Genomic DNA, 19,039 nt, shown 5'->3' with positions numbered 1-19,039 from the left:
TACTTGTTATTAGGATGCTTTACAATATTATATTTGTGTAAATACATTAGATTAGTCAGTACTGGAGCCAAAACTGGGACTAATCTAACAAAAAAAACTTTAACAGTGCAAAAACTAGTACAACTAAATTTATTTGGTAGCGAAAAATGTAAAATACAAACTAAAAAAAGACAAAAAATCAAGAGAAGCAAAAATAAATAGATATATTATATATATAACATTAAAAGATTTAACATTTTGTTGAAATTTTGTAGTTTGTAATATTTTTCTTGGAATTAAATGTGTTGCCTTTCTAAAGATATTTGTTGCCTAAAATATTATTTTAATCAATATATCTGTTTAATAAAACAGTTTTGTTTAAATGCACCAAAATATATGACCTGAATTCACAAAAAAAAGGATAAAAAAAATATTTTTTTTCAAAATGACATGTACACATTGATGCTGAGCACTGTGTTTGTACTGTGTACATTTCAGACAACAATTTAACATATTGAATCAATGCATTCTATGGCACTTTTATGCTAATAATGTGAATGCTTAATGCTAAATCACAGTACTTTACTTCTCCGTCAACATTTCACCTGATATTTTAGATGGATATACATGTAAATTACATTGGATGTAAATGCTTATTTCTTTTTTCCTCAAGGTGATTCCAGAAGAGATGAACAAGAGAAAAACCTGCATAACGGAGTGGGAAGCTCTAATGCCCTGCACTCAATTGACGACAGACTGGCGGTGGAGTTTTACTTTGCCTCTGATGCCAGGTAACATACTTTATTATAAAGTGGCCTATTTTTCTTCCCACTCGCAATCCGCCCTCAGGCATTGCAGATTAAAGTCTGTGTAAAATGAAGATTCTACCCACTTTACTTCAGTATTGTGATTTATTTCCAACTGAAACCGAATATTGAAAAGTCTATATCTCTGGCATAATCTCTCCAGTAAACTAAAAGTTGTAGATCACAGGTTAAAGGAAAAGTTCATCCAAAAATGTTATTTTACACTCTCTCAAGTTGTTTAAAACTTTTAAGAGTTCGAACACAAAAGAAGATGTTTTGAAGAATGCTGGATTCTTCTGGAGCCATTGACATCCTTTTAACAGGCAAATGGCTACCAGTTTCAGACATTCTTCAGAATATTTTCTTTTGTGTTCAACAGAAGAAATAAACCCAAATAAGTTTGTACCAATTTAATAAACAATGGCTTCATTTTAATTTGTGGGTGAACTATCCAAGTCTCAATTAACAGTGTGCTGACAAAATAGATTAAATATCGCTTTCATTACAGATGTAAAACCTTTTAAAAGCTATAATATATAACATTAGAGGTTTTAAATATCAAGGTTTAACAGGTCCTACAAGTTGCTAACTGAAATGGAGATAAAGTGATATGCAAATGATATTAAGCTCAGCAGTGTATCCTGCTGGCCATAATACCTTATTACAGGGGATCGTGAAATGAGAAGTAGTCATTGTTTACATTTCTCTGTCTCTCAGTGCCATCATTGAGCACACCAACAAGGTGATTTACGTGGAGGACGATGACGTTGCTGTAGTGATGGAGGGGAAGCTCTATGTGCACCGCGTTAAGCGAGCGGCTGGAGAAGATCCTGTCCGTGTCATTCAAACCCTTCAGATGGAGCTCCAGCAGATCATGAAAGGTCCCGCATCACACTGACACCACCCAAATGTTATTTCACTGAATTACTTTTTAAAAAAGGAAGGGAAAGATTCTATTCCTCGATTTAAGACATGGCTAACTTATCTCACTCAAATATTGCTCATGGAATGAATTAGTTGTTATTGATAACCTTGATAAGTTTTACAATATATGGCAACCATTTCTTGATCACCTGGTCCAACATAATGCAGATTCTGAGCCGCAGAGTGATGCTTAATATGCTTACTACCCCAATTGACTGCCTCTTTGTATTTTCTTTGAAACCATTTATTCTTCAACTACGGGCACTTTTAGCCTTGTGAAGTTGAGTAAAAAAGCTTGTTCAAAATTAAAGTTACATAGCCTCATAAGTTTAAACAATTTGTGTAGTTTTAAGATCTGTAAGAGGACAAACTTAGATAAGAAGAGAAACATTTTTCTATTGTGAACTGAACAAATGTCAATTCCACCATGTCTCACTATACAGCATATTTCAAAATGAAATAAATGATGGCAGTCAAACATTGTCTAAGATAATTTTTGTATATAATTTAACCAATCTTTCCACAATATATATAATATTTATAAATTTGTCAATGAAATAAATTAGTTGTAAGTTGTATTGTACACCTGTCACACTCTAAAATGTAATATTAATTTGGTTAAGAGCTTATTAGAAAATAAACTGAATTTGTATATTAAATAGAGCATGAACTTATACATTGTGAATACACTTTTTATGTGTGATGAGAACTTTTGAAATATTTTTAAAGAATGTGTGTGGTGATGGAAATGACAGTGGTGGAAATGACATTTCAACAGTTTATTGTGAAAAAATAAAAAAAAATAGCTTCACCAATTAGCTTTGAATTGATACTAGCCTTTCATGTATACAAAACAAAATCTCTTATTTACCTTAATTTTGTTTGGTTTTTAAAAACATCTTTGAAGGTACAGCATGTTTGGAAATGACTAAATGTATAATAAATGTATTTCCTTATCTAGCTATATTTACCGTGATTTTCCTTCAAGTGTTGCTGATAAAAATTAAAATTGCCTCCATCTTGAACATGTTATCAGATGGCACTATTCATTTTCATAGGAACCATCTAAATAATCTTTCACACAAACTTTTTATAGCGATGTTACAGTGTTGTGGTGGAAATGCACTGATACAGTACTGTGCGACAGCTATATTTTGTATAAAAAATAATATTGATAACAGTCTCACATTAATAACCATAAAATATTAAAAGGATTTCACAAGTGTTTCATTAAGATACATTAATAGATACCAGATAAATAATATTTAAAAATGTTTTTTTCATTGTTAAAGTTTAAAACTCTGGGTGTGCGACAAGGTGAAAACAGTTATTTTGACACCTAAATGGAGGATGAGTAATATGAAAAAAGTATAATAGAAAGCTAGTAATTTTTTTAAATAAGTTTTATTGCTAGTTTGACAAAGAAAGTGGAATTTTAACAAAATTATATATATTTTTGGATATATGATTAAAGGACTTAAAAGTGCCCTTAGTTGAAGAATTAACCTTATTTGTCCTAATTTTTTTTCAATTTTTAATTAAATTTCTTGTATTTTTCTATTGCTGTTGCAAAACTAATGAAAACACTTGTTAAAAAAAGGAAGGGAAAAAATTTCAACAGGTAACAGGTAAAAGCCCTAGCCCTAATATGAGTTCACTGAGATCTGCAAATTATTTAACCATTGTATACAGTATGTTTTTCATAACCTGCTCTCAGATCAATTTTATAAAGTTGTAGACTTTTAATGAGATATTTTGTAGTAAGCGAGATAATAGTAAGTCATCTGTTTTTGTAATTTTCCTCTATTACAATATAGAGAACATATAATCTTGAAAACTGATGAAAACACACAAAATGAACAGATTTTATATTTAATTGTAGTATATTATTAACTAATTGCATTGCATTAATTAAATTGTACTTTTAAAATATCATCACCTTAGAATTATAAGGTTCTATCTGACATTTTTGTCAAAATTGAGTTATTGGCATATTCTTATTAAATGACTTATTTACATAAAAAATTTATTTAAATTATGGGATGTTTTTTATAAGTTGTTTACATTTTAGGACTTTCTATTTCAAAAAACAATTGTAACACACTGTTTGCTATGGAATGCAAAAACTTTAAAGCTCAATATCTCAAAATCTTTCAAAATGCAGATAGAACCTTATAGACGATATATTTGCTGTTAAGTTTGTAAAATTATTTACAAATGCATGTTTGCTTAAAGGGATAGCTCACCCAAAAATAGTGGTTCCAAGCTTTTATGAGTTTTTACTGATAAACACAAAAGAAGCTATTTTAAAGATTGTTGGAAACCGGTAACCACTGATATCCATAGAAAGAAAACAATGCTTTGGAAGTCAGTGGTTAGCAGTTTCCAACATTTTTCAAAATATCTTCTTTTGTGTTCAACAGAAGAAAGAAACTTATAATGGTTTGGAACAAGTGAAAGGTGAGTAAATTATAACAGAATGTTCATTTCTGGGTGAACTGTACCTTTAGGAGTGTGTTGTTTTTATGCTATACTGACCAGCAGGAGTTGCAAGTGTATTTTGTTGTGTATTTCAAAACATCGATATTCGATGCATACTAATTTAGCTTAAGGCATATAATGCTTTATTGTGTTTAAAGTGACTTTTACCATTCTTGCAAATATAGTTATAATTGTTTTTAATATAAATGGATCTTTACTAATCTAAACGAATAGTCTTTTATCTATGTGCTTATGTATATACATTTGGCAGATGCACTATAGGCATTTTCATGTTCAGTCTATAGCCATGCGCAAGTGTGTGACAACCAAACAAAAACTGATGGACTGCAGGATCACGTGTACACAGGCACATGTTCGTTAGTTTTTTCTTTTTACAAAGTGATATTGCCACCTGGTATACATTTTACAGCATTTATAGTCATTTTTAGACATCCATTTGAATAAAAATGATATTACATTGTTGTATACAAATTTTCAAAAATACACAAAATATTTTTTTTAGTACATAAGGCTGTGTAAACTATCAGTCCTTTAAATCTGAATGCTTTTGGCTGATTTTGTTTATTTGCATAAAAACATGGATATTATGTAATAATGCACCAAACACATTTGCTGTTTTTTGCACTCACTCACTATTTTTCCTACGGCTTTTCCCTGCTTCATCAGGGATCATCACAGCAGAATGAACCTGACTAGTTTTTTTGTTTTGTTTTTTTTTTAAATTCAAAAGGACAATTTTCTGAAAGTTCTAATCATTTGGGCATCTCAGTATTATTTCTTTAGGTCTTAGTAAGTTTATTATCTTTTATTTGTGCTCACATATCTTTCATTTCATACCGTTCAGGTAACTTCAAGGCCTTCATGCAGAAGGAGATCTTTGAACAGCCTGAATCTGTCTACAACACCATGAGAGGCAGAATCTTTTTTGAAAAAAACACAGGTACATGACCTTCCACTTTGCCTGAACATCCACTTGAAATTCAGTTCGCCACCCCTAAAAACGCAGGAACAATACTGATTTGATATTACAGAATTACATTACTCCTAAAGGTGGTGTGCTATTTCTGCACCAATAGCTTCATGAAACCCCACCTCAAATGGTTAAGCTTGACAAATGCTATAAACAAAATAGAGCACTTAACATCAGTGTTTACACGTTTAAGCACTAGGACAATGATGCACTTCACCACTATACTAAAAATTTTTTTGAAAGAAATCATCATGCTATGATGGCTGTTTGTATGTAGCCTAGTCAGCATGTTTATTTTTGTGCACAGTTTTTCTCGGGGGTTTGACTGACCATCTGAAAGAGATCAAAAGATGCAGACGCCTGATCATGATTGGCTGCGGGACCAGTTATCATGCTGGAGTGGCGGTGAGTGTTTCAATTATTTATTTCCTTCTTATTTTATTAACAGAACAATGCTATTGCTTTCCAGATGAAAATAAAAAAATGATATTGTATATTAGGGTTGCACGATAATGAAAAAAAGTCATTGCAATATTACAACTTCCCCAGATGGCTCGAATAGCGCTGTTTGCAAAGAATATATTATTTTAGAATGATTCGGGTGATTTTGTTGGAGAATATATTTGCCTATAATTTAATAAGGCAATAACAAGCACCAAAAAGTAAACTAAAACAAAAGACCTCGTAAACTAGAACAAAAATGCCATGCATTCTGTACTGTCATTGACAAAAACTAGTAAAAAAAAAAAATAGTTTAAAACTAGAATTGCTTTTTGAAGTGGAATATTTGATAAATTTTTCATCTTTTTAGATCTTCCCTCTTTGAAGGAATTACAAGCAGACAAGGAGATAGGGTGTATGTGCGATTGATATAGCAGGTATATACACAGTGCATCCAGAAAGTATTCATAGCGCTTCACTTTTTCCACTATTTTTATGTTACAGCCTTATTCCAAAATGGATTAAATTCATTTATTTCCTCAAAATTTTACACACAATACACCATAATGACAATGTGAAAAAAAGAGTTTTTAGAAACTATCGCAAATTTATTAAGTATTCACAGCCTTTGCTGTAAATTAGTAAATTATTGTATTATGTAAATTATTGGTAAATTAGTTGATTGGACATGATTTGAAAAGGCATACACCTGTCTATATAAGGTCCCAGGGTTGACAGTGCATGTCAAAGCACAAACCAAGCATGAAGACAAAGGAATTGTTTGTAGACCTCCAAGACAGGATTGTCTTAAGGCACAAGGCTGGGGAAGGTTACAGAAAAATTTCTGCTGCTATGAAAGTTCCTATGAGGACAGCGGCCTTCATCATCTGTAAGTGGAAGATGTTTGGAATCACCAGGACTCTTCCTAAAGCTGGCCGGCCATCTAAGCTGAGTGATCAGGGGAAAAGGGCTTTATTCAGGGAGGTGATCAATAACCCCGATGATCACTCTCTCTGAGCTCCTGCGTTCTTCTGTGGAGAGAGGAGAACCTTACAGAAGGACGACCATCTGTGCAGCAATCTACCAATCAGGTCTGTATGGTAGAGTGGCCAGACGGAAGCCACACCCTGCCTGCAATTTGCCAAAAGGCATCTGAAGGACTCTCAGACCATAAGAAACAAATTTCTGTGGTCTGAAGAGATTAAAATTGAATGCCAGGCATTACGTTTGGAAAAAAACAGGCACCACTTATCCCCAGGCTAATACCATCCCTACAGTGAAGCATGGTGGTGGCAGCATCATGGGAAAGATAAATGCAGCAATGTACAGGGACATCCTGAATGAAAACCTGCTTTAGAGTGCTCTTGATCTCAGACTGGGGCAACGGTTCATCTTCCAGCAGGAAAATGCCCTACAGCACACTGCCAAAATATCAATGGAGTGGATTTACAACAACTCTGTGAATGTCCTTAAATGGCCCAGCCAGAGCCCAGACCTAAATCCTATTAAACATCTCTGAAGAGATCTGAAAAAGGTTGTACACTGTCACTTTCCTTCCAACCTGATAGAGCTTGAGAGGTACTGCAAAGAGCAATGTCAAAAATTCCCAAAGACAGGTGTGCAAAGCTTGTGCATCATATTCAAAAAGACTTGAGGCAGTAATTGCTGCCAAAGGTGCATCAACAAAGTATTGAGCAAAGGCTGTAAATGCTTATATACATGTGATTTTTCATTTTTATTTTTTAATAAATTTGCAACAGTTTCAAAAAAATTTTTTTTCACATTGTCATTATGGGGTTCTGTGTGTAGAGTTTTGAGGAAATAAATGAATTTAATCCATTTTGGAATAAGGCTGTCAGATAAAAAAAATCTGGAAACAGCGTCATGAATTTTCCGCATGCACTGTATTTATATGACATGGGAATATCTAATAGCTCATAGTAACATGAGTTAGCTACCTCTTCGTAAATATTTTGGACCACATTGGCGAGTTGGTTCATTTCCATCAGCGCACCAATGAAAAGACTAGTCGTTGTATCCTGGAGGAATGAAGGCTCTGGCAACTGCTGCTGAGTTGCTTTGATTACTATTAACGTTCGAATGTAGCGCATTTATTTCAAATTGTGATCAAAACTTATTTGTGATCAAAACTACATTTGCATATAATGTTTTAATTGCATACCTTCCAGCCAATCAGAATCAATAATTTCAACAAACCATAGAATAAATGTGTTACCATTTGCAGTCTCCCACTTAAATTATGAAAAATGCTCAAAACCTGCTGTATATCTGACTGTTGTCCGTGGCAACATCTTTCAGATCTCCTGTCGGACTTTGGTCAAACTAGAGCACATGATCACAGCATTTTCTGTGTTTCTCTATGCAGACTCGACAGATCCTGGAGGAGTTGACTGAGCTTCCTGTTATGGTGGAGCTGGCCAGTGATTTCCTGGATCGCATCACTCCTGTCTTCAGAGATGACGTCTGTTTCTTCATCAGCCAGTCAGGTAAAGTGCAGCTCTTTACCGTCAGTCTTATGATTTATTATCCAGAAAGAGATGATAATAGTGACCTCCGGACTGATATAGCACTGAATTACACAACAGTAAGTGCATGAGGTGATATAATATCCATATGCCCACAGGACAGATAAAAAACGATATCAGAGTAGACAACACAATACCAATGTTTTTACTTCAGATGAGTTCATGGTTCCCAAAAATGAACATTCCCTCACCATTTACTCACACTTTTATGAGTTTCTTCAGAAGATATTCTGAGGAATGTTGGAACAAAAACAACCACGAACATCCACATTAGGAACAAAAAAATGTCAGTTGCTGTTTTTTCTAATATTCTTCTGTATATCTTCAGTGCATCTTCCTTTCTATTAAACAGAAGAAAAAAAAGATGAGTAAAGGATGACAGAATTTTTTTTTTTAGTTTTTGGAAGAACTACCCCTTTAGTCAATATTTGGTTGAATGTTAACATTTAATACCTAATAAATCCAGAGAAACTCAGAATTTTCTGTTGGTTTCCATAGCTGTATGTCCTTAAAAATATATATATTATACATTTTTTGTCTTCTTTTGTATGATTATTGTCCTTAGTGTTAGACTGAGTCTAAATAAAATCTTGTGATGAGATTTTGATTTAGAGTTAATAAGTAAATTCATTCGTTTTCTTTTAGGCTTAGCCCCTTTAAAAATCTGGGGTCGCCACAGCAGAATGAACCGCCTACTTATTTTAATTAATGAAGAAATTAACTGCCAACTTATCCAGTTTTACGCAGCAGATGCCCTTCCAGCCGCAACCTATGACTGGGAAACATCCATACACACTCCATACATTCATACACACTCAATCACACACATACACTATGGACAATTTTAGCTTACCCAATTCACCTATACCACATGTTTTTGGACTGTGGAGAAAACCGGAGCACCCGGAAGAAACCAACGTGAACATGGGGAGAACATGCAAACTCCACACAGAAATACCAACTGACCCAGCTGAGGCTTGAACCAGCGACCTTCTTGCTGTGAGGCAATTGTGCTACCCACTGCGTCACTGTGCTGTGCATCTTTCTATTTGTGGCACATTGATCGAATACAGTAAAATACAAGCATTACTATTATGGTGCAGGTTTTAGGGTAACCACAATTTATTTATTTATTTTAATTATTAAGTTAGTTAGTTAGTTAGTTAGTTAGTTAGTTAGTTAGTTAGTTAGTTAGTTAGTTAGTTAGTTAGTTGTAAATTAATTAATAATTTCCTTATTTTTCAGGAGTGGGAAATGTCTTTCTACTCGTGGCACATATACTGAATACAGTAAAATACTAGTAATAGTATTTACAATAGTTATTACTTTTTCTATAGTGATAATGGTGCAGGTTTTAGGTTAACCACAATTTATTTGTTTATTTATTTATTTAGTCAGTTAGTTTGTTGAATTAGTTGTAAATCAATCATTTCCTTTTTGTCTGGAGTGAGAAATGTCTTTCTACTTGTGACACATTAATTGAATACAGTAAAATACTAGTAATACTATTTAAAATAGTTTTTATTATTTTTCTATATGGATAATGGTGCAGATTTTAGGTTAAAGACAATGTATTTACAATGAATTTATTTATTTATTTAGTCAGTTAGTTTGGTAAATTAGTTGTAAATCAATAATTTCCTGATTTGTCAGGTGTGAGAAATGTCTTATTACTTGTGGCACATTAATTGAATACAGTAAAATACTAGTAATACTATTTAAAATAGTTTTTATTTTGCCTATAGTGATGATGGTGCAGGTTTTAGGTTAACCACAATTTTTTTTTTTTTTTGTTAAATTAGTTGTAAATCATGAATTCATTGTTCAGGAGTGAGAAATATCCCTCTACTCAAGGCACTTTAACTGAATACAGTAAAATACTAGTAAGAATATTTATAATAGTTATTTTATTATTGGTCCATAGTGCATGTTTTAGGTTAATCCCTCAAAAAGCTTTATTTCAGTGATACTGATGAAGACATTTGTTTGTAATATTGATCAGGCGAGACGGCGGACACTCTGATGGCTCTCCGCTACTGTAAGAAGCGTGGGGCATTGACTGTGGGCATCACCAACACTGTGGGCAGCTCAATCTGCAGAGAGACCGACTGTGGGGTTCACATCAATGCTGGGCCTGAGGTCGGGGTCGCCAGCACTAAGGTACGTTACACAGACCAATCAATATTATAATTCAGCTCTAATAATACTGCATAAATATGATGTAATTTAGAACTTATATCATATCATATATTGTATTATATTATATTATATTATATTATATTATATTATATTATATTATATTATATTATATTATATTATGTTATATTAGATTATATTAGATTATTATCATTTTAAAACAAGAATTCTATTTTTATTCTATTTTATTTTCTATTTTTAAATTATTACTAAGAAAAATCATATTATTCTTCAGAAATAGTTTTTTGTTCATAACCGTTCTAATAATATGATGATTAGGTGTTGAAAAATATTTCTTAAATTATGAATTATTAAAAAGTATTATTCTATTCTAATCTATTTTATTAGATTAAAATAACTTTTATTTCTAATAAAATAAAAATCAATAAAGAGTCAAGTTATGACAAAACTATAGTCAAAACTATGTATAGAATTGTTGTAATAATTTGATGATTAGGTGTTATTATTTCTATATTTTCATATACCCTAATGTTGAAAACAGCATTGTTTAATGAAGAAAAATGTTAAAAACTATTTTATTTTATTACAACTAAATATGCAAATTTTTATTTCACTTTTAATCAGTTTTATACCTAAACAAGTAAACTTGTTTGAACTGTAGTTTATATTATATGAAATTATTTTATATTAACTATATTGTATTTTAAAATATTTTAACATATATAATGCAATATCGGCCTCTACCCATGTTCTTTGTGTATCTGCTTTGTATAACAAATAGCATGTCTTTTATGCTGTATGCGTGTGCCTTACACTTGATCTGCAGGCCTACACCAGCCAGTTTGTGTCTCTGATCATGTTCGGCCTGATGATGTGTGAAGACAGACTTTCACTGGAGCCGAGGAGACAGGAGATCATCAGTGGCCTCAATCAACTGCCAGGTACTCATGCATGTGCGTATGTGTGTGTGTATGTGTGTGTATTACATTTAATGAATGACCCATGCTTTTTATTCAGTAGTTCATTAGTTGTTTGAAATTGTAATAACTTTGCTGTTGTCTTCCATTCAGAGTTGATCAAGAAAGTTCTGGCTCAGGATGACAATATCAAAACCATTGCAGAGGAGCTTCACCATCAGAGGTCTCTATTAGTCATGGGTCGAGGCTTCAACTACGCCACCTGTCTAGAGGGGGCGCTGGTGAGTACATAGTATCAACTAAAAAGTGAATGCTAGAAAGTTTTTAATAGAATAATGTGTAGTTTCATAGAAGTGCTGTTACTCGTGTCTTCTGGGTGGTTGCATGGGTATTATACAGTTGAAGTCAAAAGTATTAGCCATTCTGTCAAGTTTTCCTATTTAATTAACCTAATTAAGATAGTTAAGCCTTTAAATGTCTCTTTAAGCTGAATACTAATATCTTGAAAAATATTTAGTCAAATATTGTATGCTGTCATCATGGCAAAGATAAAAGCAATCAGTTATTAGAAATGAGTTATTAAAACTGTTATATTTAGAAATATGTTGAAAAATCTTCTTTCTATTAAACCGAAATTGGGGAAAAGTATATAAATGAGCGCAAAAAATTCAGGCGGGCTAATAATTCTGACTTCAATTGTATGTACAATATGTTTTCACATACAAAATATGAAAATAATTTTCTCAGATTGATTCGCTATCTCAGCAAATACATTATTTGAAAAATGTTCATTGCAATATAGCTGTAATAAGGGAGAGCAGGTTTGGAATATTTGTTTTAATAATTTAAGTTCATTTTATTGATTATTTTAAAATCTGTAGATAAATCAGTGCTCATATTGGGTAAAATTGCTACTTTTTACTGTCATCTAATGTGTTTTTGCTCATTATCAATGCAAAGACACAGTCACTATTGCTCTTTGAGTTGAGTCACTTTTAAAAGTTGCTACAAGTAGTTAAATTAATGTTTGAAAATCCTAAATTTGTTGCTCGGTGCTTTTCGAAAGTATGTTGCTAGTGCAGTACAAAAGAGTTGCCAAATCTAGTTACAAAATTGCTAAGTTGACAAAACTGCTATGGTGCACTCTGCCATTGTTGTGTGTTGGTTTGCACTTGCTATTAATCTACACTCCGCTATATAATGTACTGTACTGTAATCTCCAAAACTGTTTACCAAGCTTACGATTACGTTACATATTTGGAACCACCAATAAAATTAAACAACAACTGTCCCATAAGTTTAGTTTCTAAACGTCCAACTCAAACAAAATCTTGATATTTTCAGGTTGCCCAAGCAAATGCGCATGTGCACTCGACATAAACGCGATCACGACACCAACCTATTTATTGCAGTGTTACACATTATCATCCTCTGGATAATGCTTTGTCAGATCGGGCTGGTCTTCTGAAGTAATTCACAGCTTGGTCTTGAGGGCGAATCTGCTCCAGAAATGACAGTGACTCTTTGTTTACAAGTTTGTGGTCGTTTGAGTAGTTGCAGTAATGTGATGTGCATTTGACAGGGCGAATTGTACCTCGCGTTCATTTCATATGGATAACAAGACCAAAAAACTGCTGTTTTGGTTCATTAAAAAGTACAGATTTATTTGTATATATTTCTCATGTCTGTGAAGCACGTATTTACTGAGACTCCAATGTGTTTTTTGACCACCAAACCGTATCGTAAAAGCACAGGTCTGGTCTGAGCTTTTCCCCCAGAGAAACGTCAGTCTATAGCGATCGCTGATTGGCTCCTGTACTAGTAGGCGAGGCTTCATTTACCATATTGTCCGTTACACTTTTCCCCATTCAAATCTATACAAGTGACATGTGTTGTGTATTCTGTAGTCTTGGGTCTTATACATGCGCTTGATGTCATCATTTTTCAAACACACATTTACACACACTGTTTTTGGGTGTTCACAAAAACACAACAATGGTGACATTTTCAAATAATTCCACTTTGGAACCATATATCTAGTTTTTTTGTCACATAAACGCTGTAATCAAACAAGCAAAACGCATTAATACTTTACCTTTTTTTGGCTGAAAACATCATCTAAACAGCCTCTAAGATATATTAAGTAGCTTAAAGAATAAATGGAATAGATTAAAGAGCCCATATTATACATGAAATAGGGTCATATCTTGGTTGTAAGGGTCTCCAACAACAGTCTAATATGCATGCAAGGTCAAAAAACACTTTCATGGTCTTATAATCTGCATTTATTTTTACCTAATTATCCCAGCGACTCCTGTATGAATCGTTCAGTGATTCATTTGTTCCCAAACCCCTCCTTAGCGCGAAGCTAATCTGCGCTGATTGGACCGATGACAGTCTGTTGCGATTGGTCGACTGCCTTCAGTCAGAGAGTGAAATGGCCAATAGCTAATCAGCAATTTAAAAAGTAATCACAGTTCATACACGCTAGATAGTGTAGGCGTGGATTTTAGCTGCCACACACACACAAACACACACACACACCTCCGGACGAGAACGCTCCCGCTTCCGCCCGCACCCGCCAGGTTTTAGCCTTAGAACCCGCCCCGTATTCTGCCCGCCGCGCCCGATCCCGCTAAAGAGCGGGGGAGAACAAAACCGAAAATCTGTATAAACACACACACACAGCACCAAGCATAAAGCTCTCGCTCGCTCGCTCGCTCTCTCTCTCTCTCTGGGTTACTGCGTCAGAGGGCGGGGCCTCAGGTTTGAAATCTCCCGGGTTTGCGCGTGCACGTGAAAAACTTTGTTTCGTTCGTACGTCATGGCGAAACACCTAATGAGTCGGTATCAAGGCGACTCGTTTGAAGCACTATGAATCGACTCTTTTATAGATGAATCAACAGTTTTAAACACTGTATTCTTACAGATTTAAAGCCTTAGCTGGATACTTCACTTCACTTAGAGCTGTGTTACACACTACATGGAGGGGAATTTTCAAAAACCCATAATATGGGCTCTTTAAATGATAAATTGAATAGCAGATCAGTAAGTTTATTGAGCATAAAATGAGAAGTGCAGTGCAACTCAAGCATTTTTATTTGTCTTTATGCCTTGCAGAAAATCAAAGAAATCACATACATGCATTCAGAGGGCATTCTGGCTGGAGAGCTGAAGCACGGCCCATTGGCACTCATCGACAAGCACATGCCAGTCATCATGATCATTATGAGAGACGCCTGCTACCAAAAGTGTCATAATGCCTTGCAACAGGTCACAGCCAGACAGGTAACAATCATCAGAGTATGAGATATTAAGATTATTTAAATGTGTCAACATTAAAAAGTGTTTTTTCATGTCTCTTCTGCTAAAATAACTGGCTTTCATTTTAAAATATTGCCAAATATCTAATATTCCTGTGACACAAAGCTGAATTTTAAGCAAGCATAACTTCAGTCTTCAGTGTCATGTGATCCTGCATTAATGAAAGTACTCAGGAATGAATAATCTTACTGACCTTAGATGTTTGAAGAAGTACAGTAGTGTACATCTGTAGATCCTGCAATATGTCCAATCCTCCAACACTTTCTGATGACTGATATCTTGTGTAAATCTTTTCAGGGTCGCCCCATCATCATATGCTGCCAGGACGACCCAGAGATCAGCAAAATGGCCTATAAGACTATTGAACTGCCTCAAACAGTGGACTGTCTGCAGGGCATCCTCAGTGTCATTCCTCTGCAGCTCATATCGTTCCATCTCGCCGTTCTCAGAGGATATGATGTACGTTCACCTTTATCTTATTCATGCATTCCTTTAGTGAAATCATCTTTTAAATAAAATAAAATAATATAATAATTTACTGCTCCAATAAGGCTTAAAATGTAAACGAAGATATTTGTAAAAGATTTCTATCTCTCTATTGAAAGTAGAACATTTGCTTTGTTCCATAACTGTGTTCTTTTACACAGCAATCACTGAAAATTAATGTCAAATGATCAAAAATACTTTACCAAAATCATCCTGTTCATACAAGCAATTAAATTCGTATTTGTTGTTTTTAAATACTGGTTTAAAAGAGGCTATGCATGCATCCTTACAAAATACAGTAAACACTGTGATGTCATTAGAAATTACCTTTAAATAGAATTTCTTCATCCATCTGGTGACTTATGTGTTTGCTATTTGTTAAATTAGATCATACTTTAAACCTAATGCATAATTGAAGCAATGCAAGTAGCAATAGTACTGCAGCCAATATTGTTACTTTACTGCAAATAACACAGTTTTATTCTGAGTGTGCCTCACACAGGTGAGTGGGCTTGACAAACCACCTGTGGAAAACCCACACCTTTACCTCTCTGACATTTTAACTGACACCAATTGTTAAACATTTGCACCAGACACATTCTGCTATAACTCCATATATAAAAAAAAACTTCACACAGGTGAGTGGGCTTGACAAACCACCTGTAGAAACACTCTTCTCGCAAGAAAAGACTGAACAAAACAAAAAATACATACACACTCGCCCCTCTTAAAGGCTCGTACACACAGGGACGCTTTTGGTTTGTGTATATGGTCAGTCTGTATGGTCAGTGTTTTTCAAGACGTTTTCCTGGATTCAACCCCAATTGATTTTCACTGGCGTTGAGCAGAAGAGTATGCAAAATTGCTCCTTGGCATTTGATAGCGCTACACAACTTTAAGCTTCTGACACCCGCTTGTAACACAGTAGACACAAAGTTGACACGCTTGTTGTTATGAATGGTTCAAGTAGCAGCTCCAGCTCTAGCCATAAAGAAATGATTATTGTTCTTCAGTGCAATAAGCAGCTCCACGTTTATATTTTGCCTCTGAGCATCTTCTTCAATGTGCGCTCGCATGGACAGTTTTGCACTTGAGCGCCTCCAAGTGCTGTTTACTATAACTTCAGCAGCTTTGTGCACGTGAACAAAAGTGCCAGTTTGATTGGTGGAGAAGGTTTTAGCACGCCAAGTCAAAACAAAAAAACAAGCATGAGTTTTTTTTTTTTAAATGACGCTTTTACGCCTGCTGTCTTGCCTGTTGGTGTGCACGATCACATTGTCATCTTTTATTTAGTCACGAGGCGTTAAACGTCGACGGAAAACGCGAACAAAAATGTCTCAGTGTGCACAAGGCTTAACTCTAAATTTTTAGCTTAAAATACCACATAAATCCATTATTTTACCAGGCTGTATATGTGAATTGAAGTACTGAATGAAAACACTGTTTATGTCTGTGTCTCTTTCAATGCAAATGAGCTGCAAAACAGAAGATTGGTAGATGCCCGAAATTATGAAAAGTATGAAAGTATGAAGTTATAATGGCATGCAAACATTTAGTTGAAACATCAAGAAAAAAGCCTTTTATTTCAATCGTAACTGACTAATCTTAAGCAGCTACAAAAAATTTCCCCTTACTTTTTTCTTTCAGCAAACTCAACTTCCTCACTAAAAATCAACTATTTAACTTTTTTGGCTACTCAGTGTTTTTTTCACATATAAATGCATACAGAAAGAATATCAGGGCGTGTGTCCACTAAAGCGTTTTTTTTTTTAGCTGTGCCTTGTTTTTCTATTGTTGTCAGTCATATTAATGTGTATTGTTTAACAGCAGCATAACATGCATTTTACGCTCAGCCCTTTTTAAAAGCTTTGACTGTTGGAAAAGCGCTCGCAGTAGATCGGTTTAACTGTTTGTTTTTTTTAATTTTCAAAAAATTTTGCATTTCAAAAAAAGGAGGAAAAAAAACGCTTCAGTGAACAAGCTTCCTAAAACTAATCATGACAAGAAACAATAATTTACAATAATCTAACTCACCTAAACAGAACATAATTACAAATTGTCATAAGATTGCATTGTCTAAATTTGGTCAAACTTATGATTTGTTTGCTTGACATTAATTGCATTTCGTAAGTAGCTGGAATAGTCGTCAGCTAACACAATTTTGTGATGCGCTGTTTATTGCAGAAAAAGATAATTGTTTTCTAATTATTATGCATCAAATTTTAGGCCTTTCGTTTAAAAGTTTGCATAAAATATTTTATGCAAATTTGTTAAATTAGCCTCTTATTTAAAAATACATATTTTATTATATTCAATTTTTGCTTGGGGTGCACAAAAATTAACGACCAAAATATCTGCATCTTTAGATTTTTTGCGATTGGAAAAACAGGCAATAATATGACAAGCATTTTACAATTATTATTATTCATTTTTATTTTTTACAAATTATTACAAAGCAATTTCAGTTTCGTTTTCTGCACAGATTTTTTATTTTATTTTACAGCCAGTGCTGGGCATGTTCCTTTAAAAGAGTAATTAGTTATAGTTACTAGTTACTTACTAGTAACTGAGTTAGTAACTAATTACATAATTAAAAAAGTAACTAATTACCAGGGAAAGAAACTACTGCGTTACCCAAAAAATATATAATTCGTCATATGGCTATAAAATTAATATAAATCATTGTACACTAATTTACACTTTTTTAATGTTATTGTGGGACAGAATGACAGACAACGGCAGCATGTCCTCAACTATCTATCTAGAGATTATTTTGTTTAATTCTGTCTGAGTAATAAGTGTTTACTTTCATTTGCTTTGATGTCTCGGCTTCGTCTCCTTCTTTGGTAGCAGAGCTCTGACTCCTGGGTCGTTGGTGTGTGCAACTGACTGTGCGTGTGTGTGAACACCTGCACTACTCTGCCTCTGATTGGCAAATGATTGAAATGTGCTCGCTCTAAGCCAATCATCACATTCTCAGTTACACCACCTTCACAGACACACCAATCATCATTACTGGATGGTTATGAGTCCTGTCCCACCCTGAACAAACACACACCCCAGAGAAAGAGAGGTCCCATGGCTGAGAGACGCTGCTCATATAAAAACCGCTTCAGTGTTCAAAATTATAGTAGTGCACATTTTATTGTTAGTAATGGCAATGGCGTTGTAATGGGGGAACAGTAATTGTTTTGATTAACGGTTGCTGAAAAAAGTGTCATAAGTAACGCTGTTCATGTAAAGCGCCGTTATTCTCATCACTGTCTGCAGTAAAACTTAAAAACAAACAACTAAAGCCAAAATGATCAAAATAGCAGTGCTTTTTTTAGGCAAAATCAACTGATGATTATTGATTTTTGTCTGTTTCTAATTTATTTTTGTATGTTTGGTCTCCATCAGGTGGACTGCCCGAGGAACCTGGCCAAATCTGTGACAGTGGAGTAACTCCTCGCTCAAATGTGAACCAATGAAAGTTGAAGAGGACGATACCAGCCACCAAAGTGCAATCTACCAGTGTGCGTGTTTACGAGTGCTTGCGTCTGTGTGAATGTGGGAAGTGTGGGTATTTATGAATTCTTATCAAATCTCTAAAGGCCACAAAAGACGTGTATGGAAACAGTCGGAGGAAATTTGATTGGGGTGACATAGAGACCTTTTGCTTCGTAAGTGCCTCAGCATTCAAGTGCAAATGAAGGGAATCCTAAAATGTGCCTTAAACGCTCTTCTCTCAGCTCTTAACTGAGCCCGAAGGATCACAACTAAAGGCCCGTTCACACCAAGGATGATATAAAAGGCTTTTATAGTTGTTGTTTTGTTTTTTTTGTCTAATGTAAAGATACATCCAACCGACACTTTCAAGGGTTTCTATAGATTTCAGTTACAGTACATATTTTTAAAGGGCCGTCTATTTTTAAAGGACCATCTACAGCAGGGAAAATAAGTATTGAACGTGGCATGTTTTTTCCTGGGAATAACATTTCTAAAGGA

At 34.3% G+C, this 19,039-nt stretch overlaps 1 protein-coding gene across 1 annotated transcript in view; it reads left to right on the top strand.

The window, feature by feature from the left end:
* gfpt2 (glutamine-fructose-6-phosphate transaminase 2) overlaps positions 1-18,541 on the top strand; it is a 48,273-nt gene extending 29,732 nt beyond the window's left edge. Inside the window, 11 exon segments of the mRNA NM_001033921.1 lie at positions 653-770; positions 1,503-1,666; positions 5,056-5,151; positions 5,489-5,586; positions 8,009-8,129; positions 10,171-10,328; positions 11,152-11,266; positions 11,396-11,523; positions 14,363-14,530; positions 14,864-15,025; positions 18,452-18,541. Of these exon segments, the coding sequence (NP_001029093.1) occupies positions 653-770; positions 1,503-1,666; positions 5,056-5,151; positions 5,489-5,586; positions 8,009-8,129; positions 10,171-10,328; positions 11,152-11,266; positions 11,396-11,523; positions 14,363-14,530; positions 14,864-15,025; positions 18,452-18,496 (1,373 nt within the window). The 3' untranslated portion in view covers positions 18,497-18,541.
* Positions 18,542-19,039: the final 498 nt, after the last annotated feature.

This window comes from Danio rerio, chromosome 21 (genome assembly GCF_049306965.1).
Source record: "Danio rerio strain Tuebingen ecotype United States chromosome 21, GRCz12tu, whole genome shotgun sequence".
In the NCBI taxonomy this organism is placed as follows: Eukaryota; Metazoa; Chordata; class Actinopteri; order Cypriniformes; family Danionidae; genus Danio; species Danio rerio.
The sequence above is the reverse complement of the archived record's forward strand: the minus strand, read 5'-3'. Positions and strand labels throughout refer to the sequence as shown.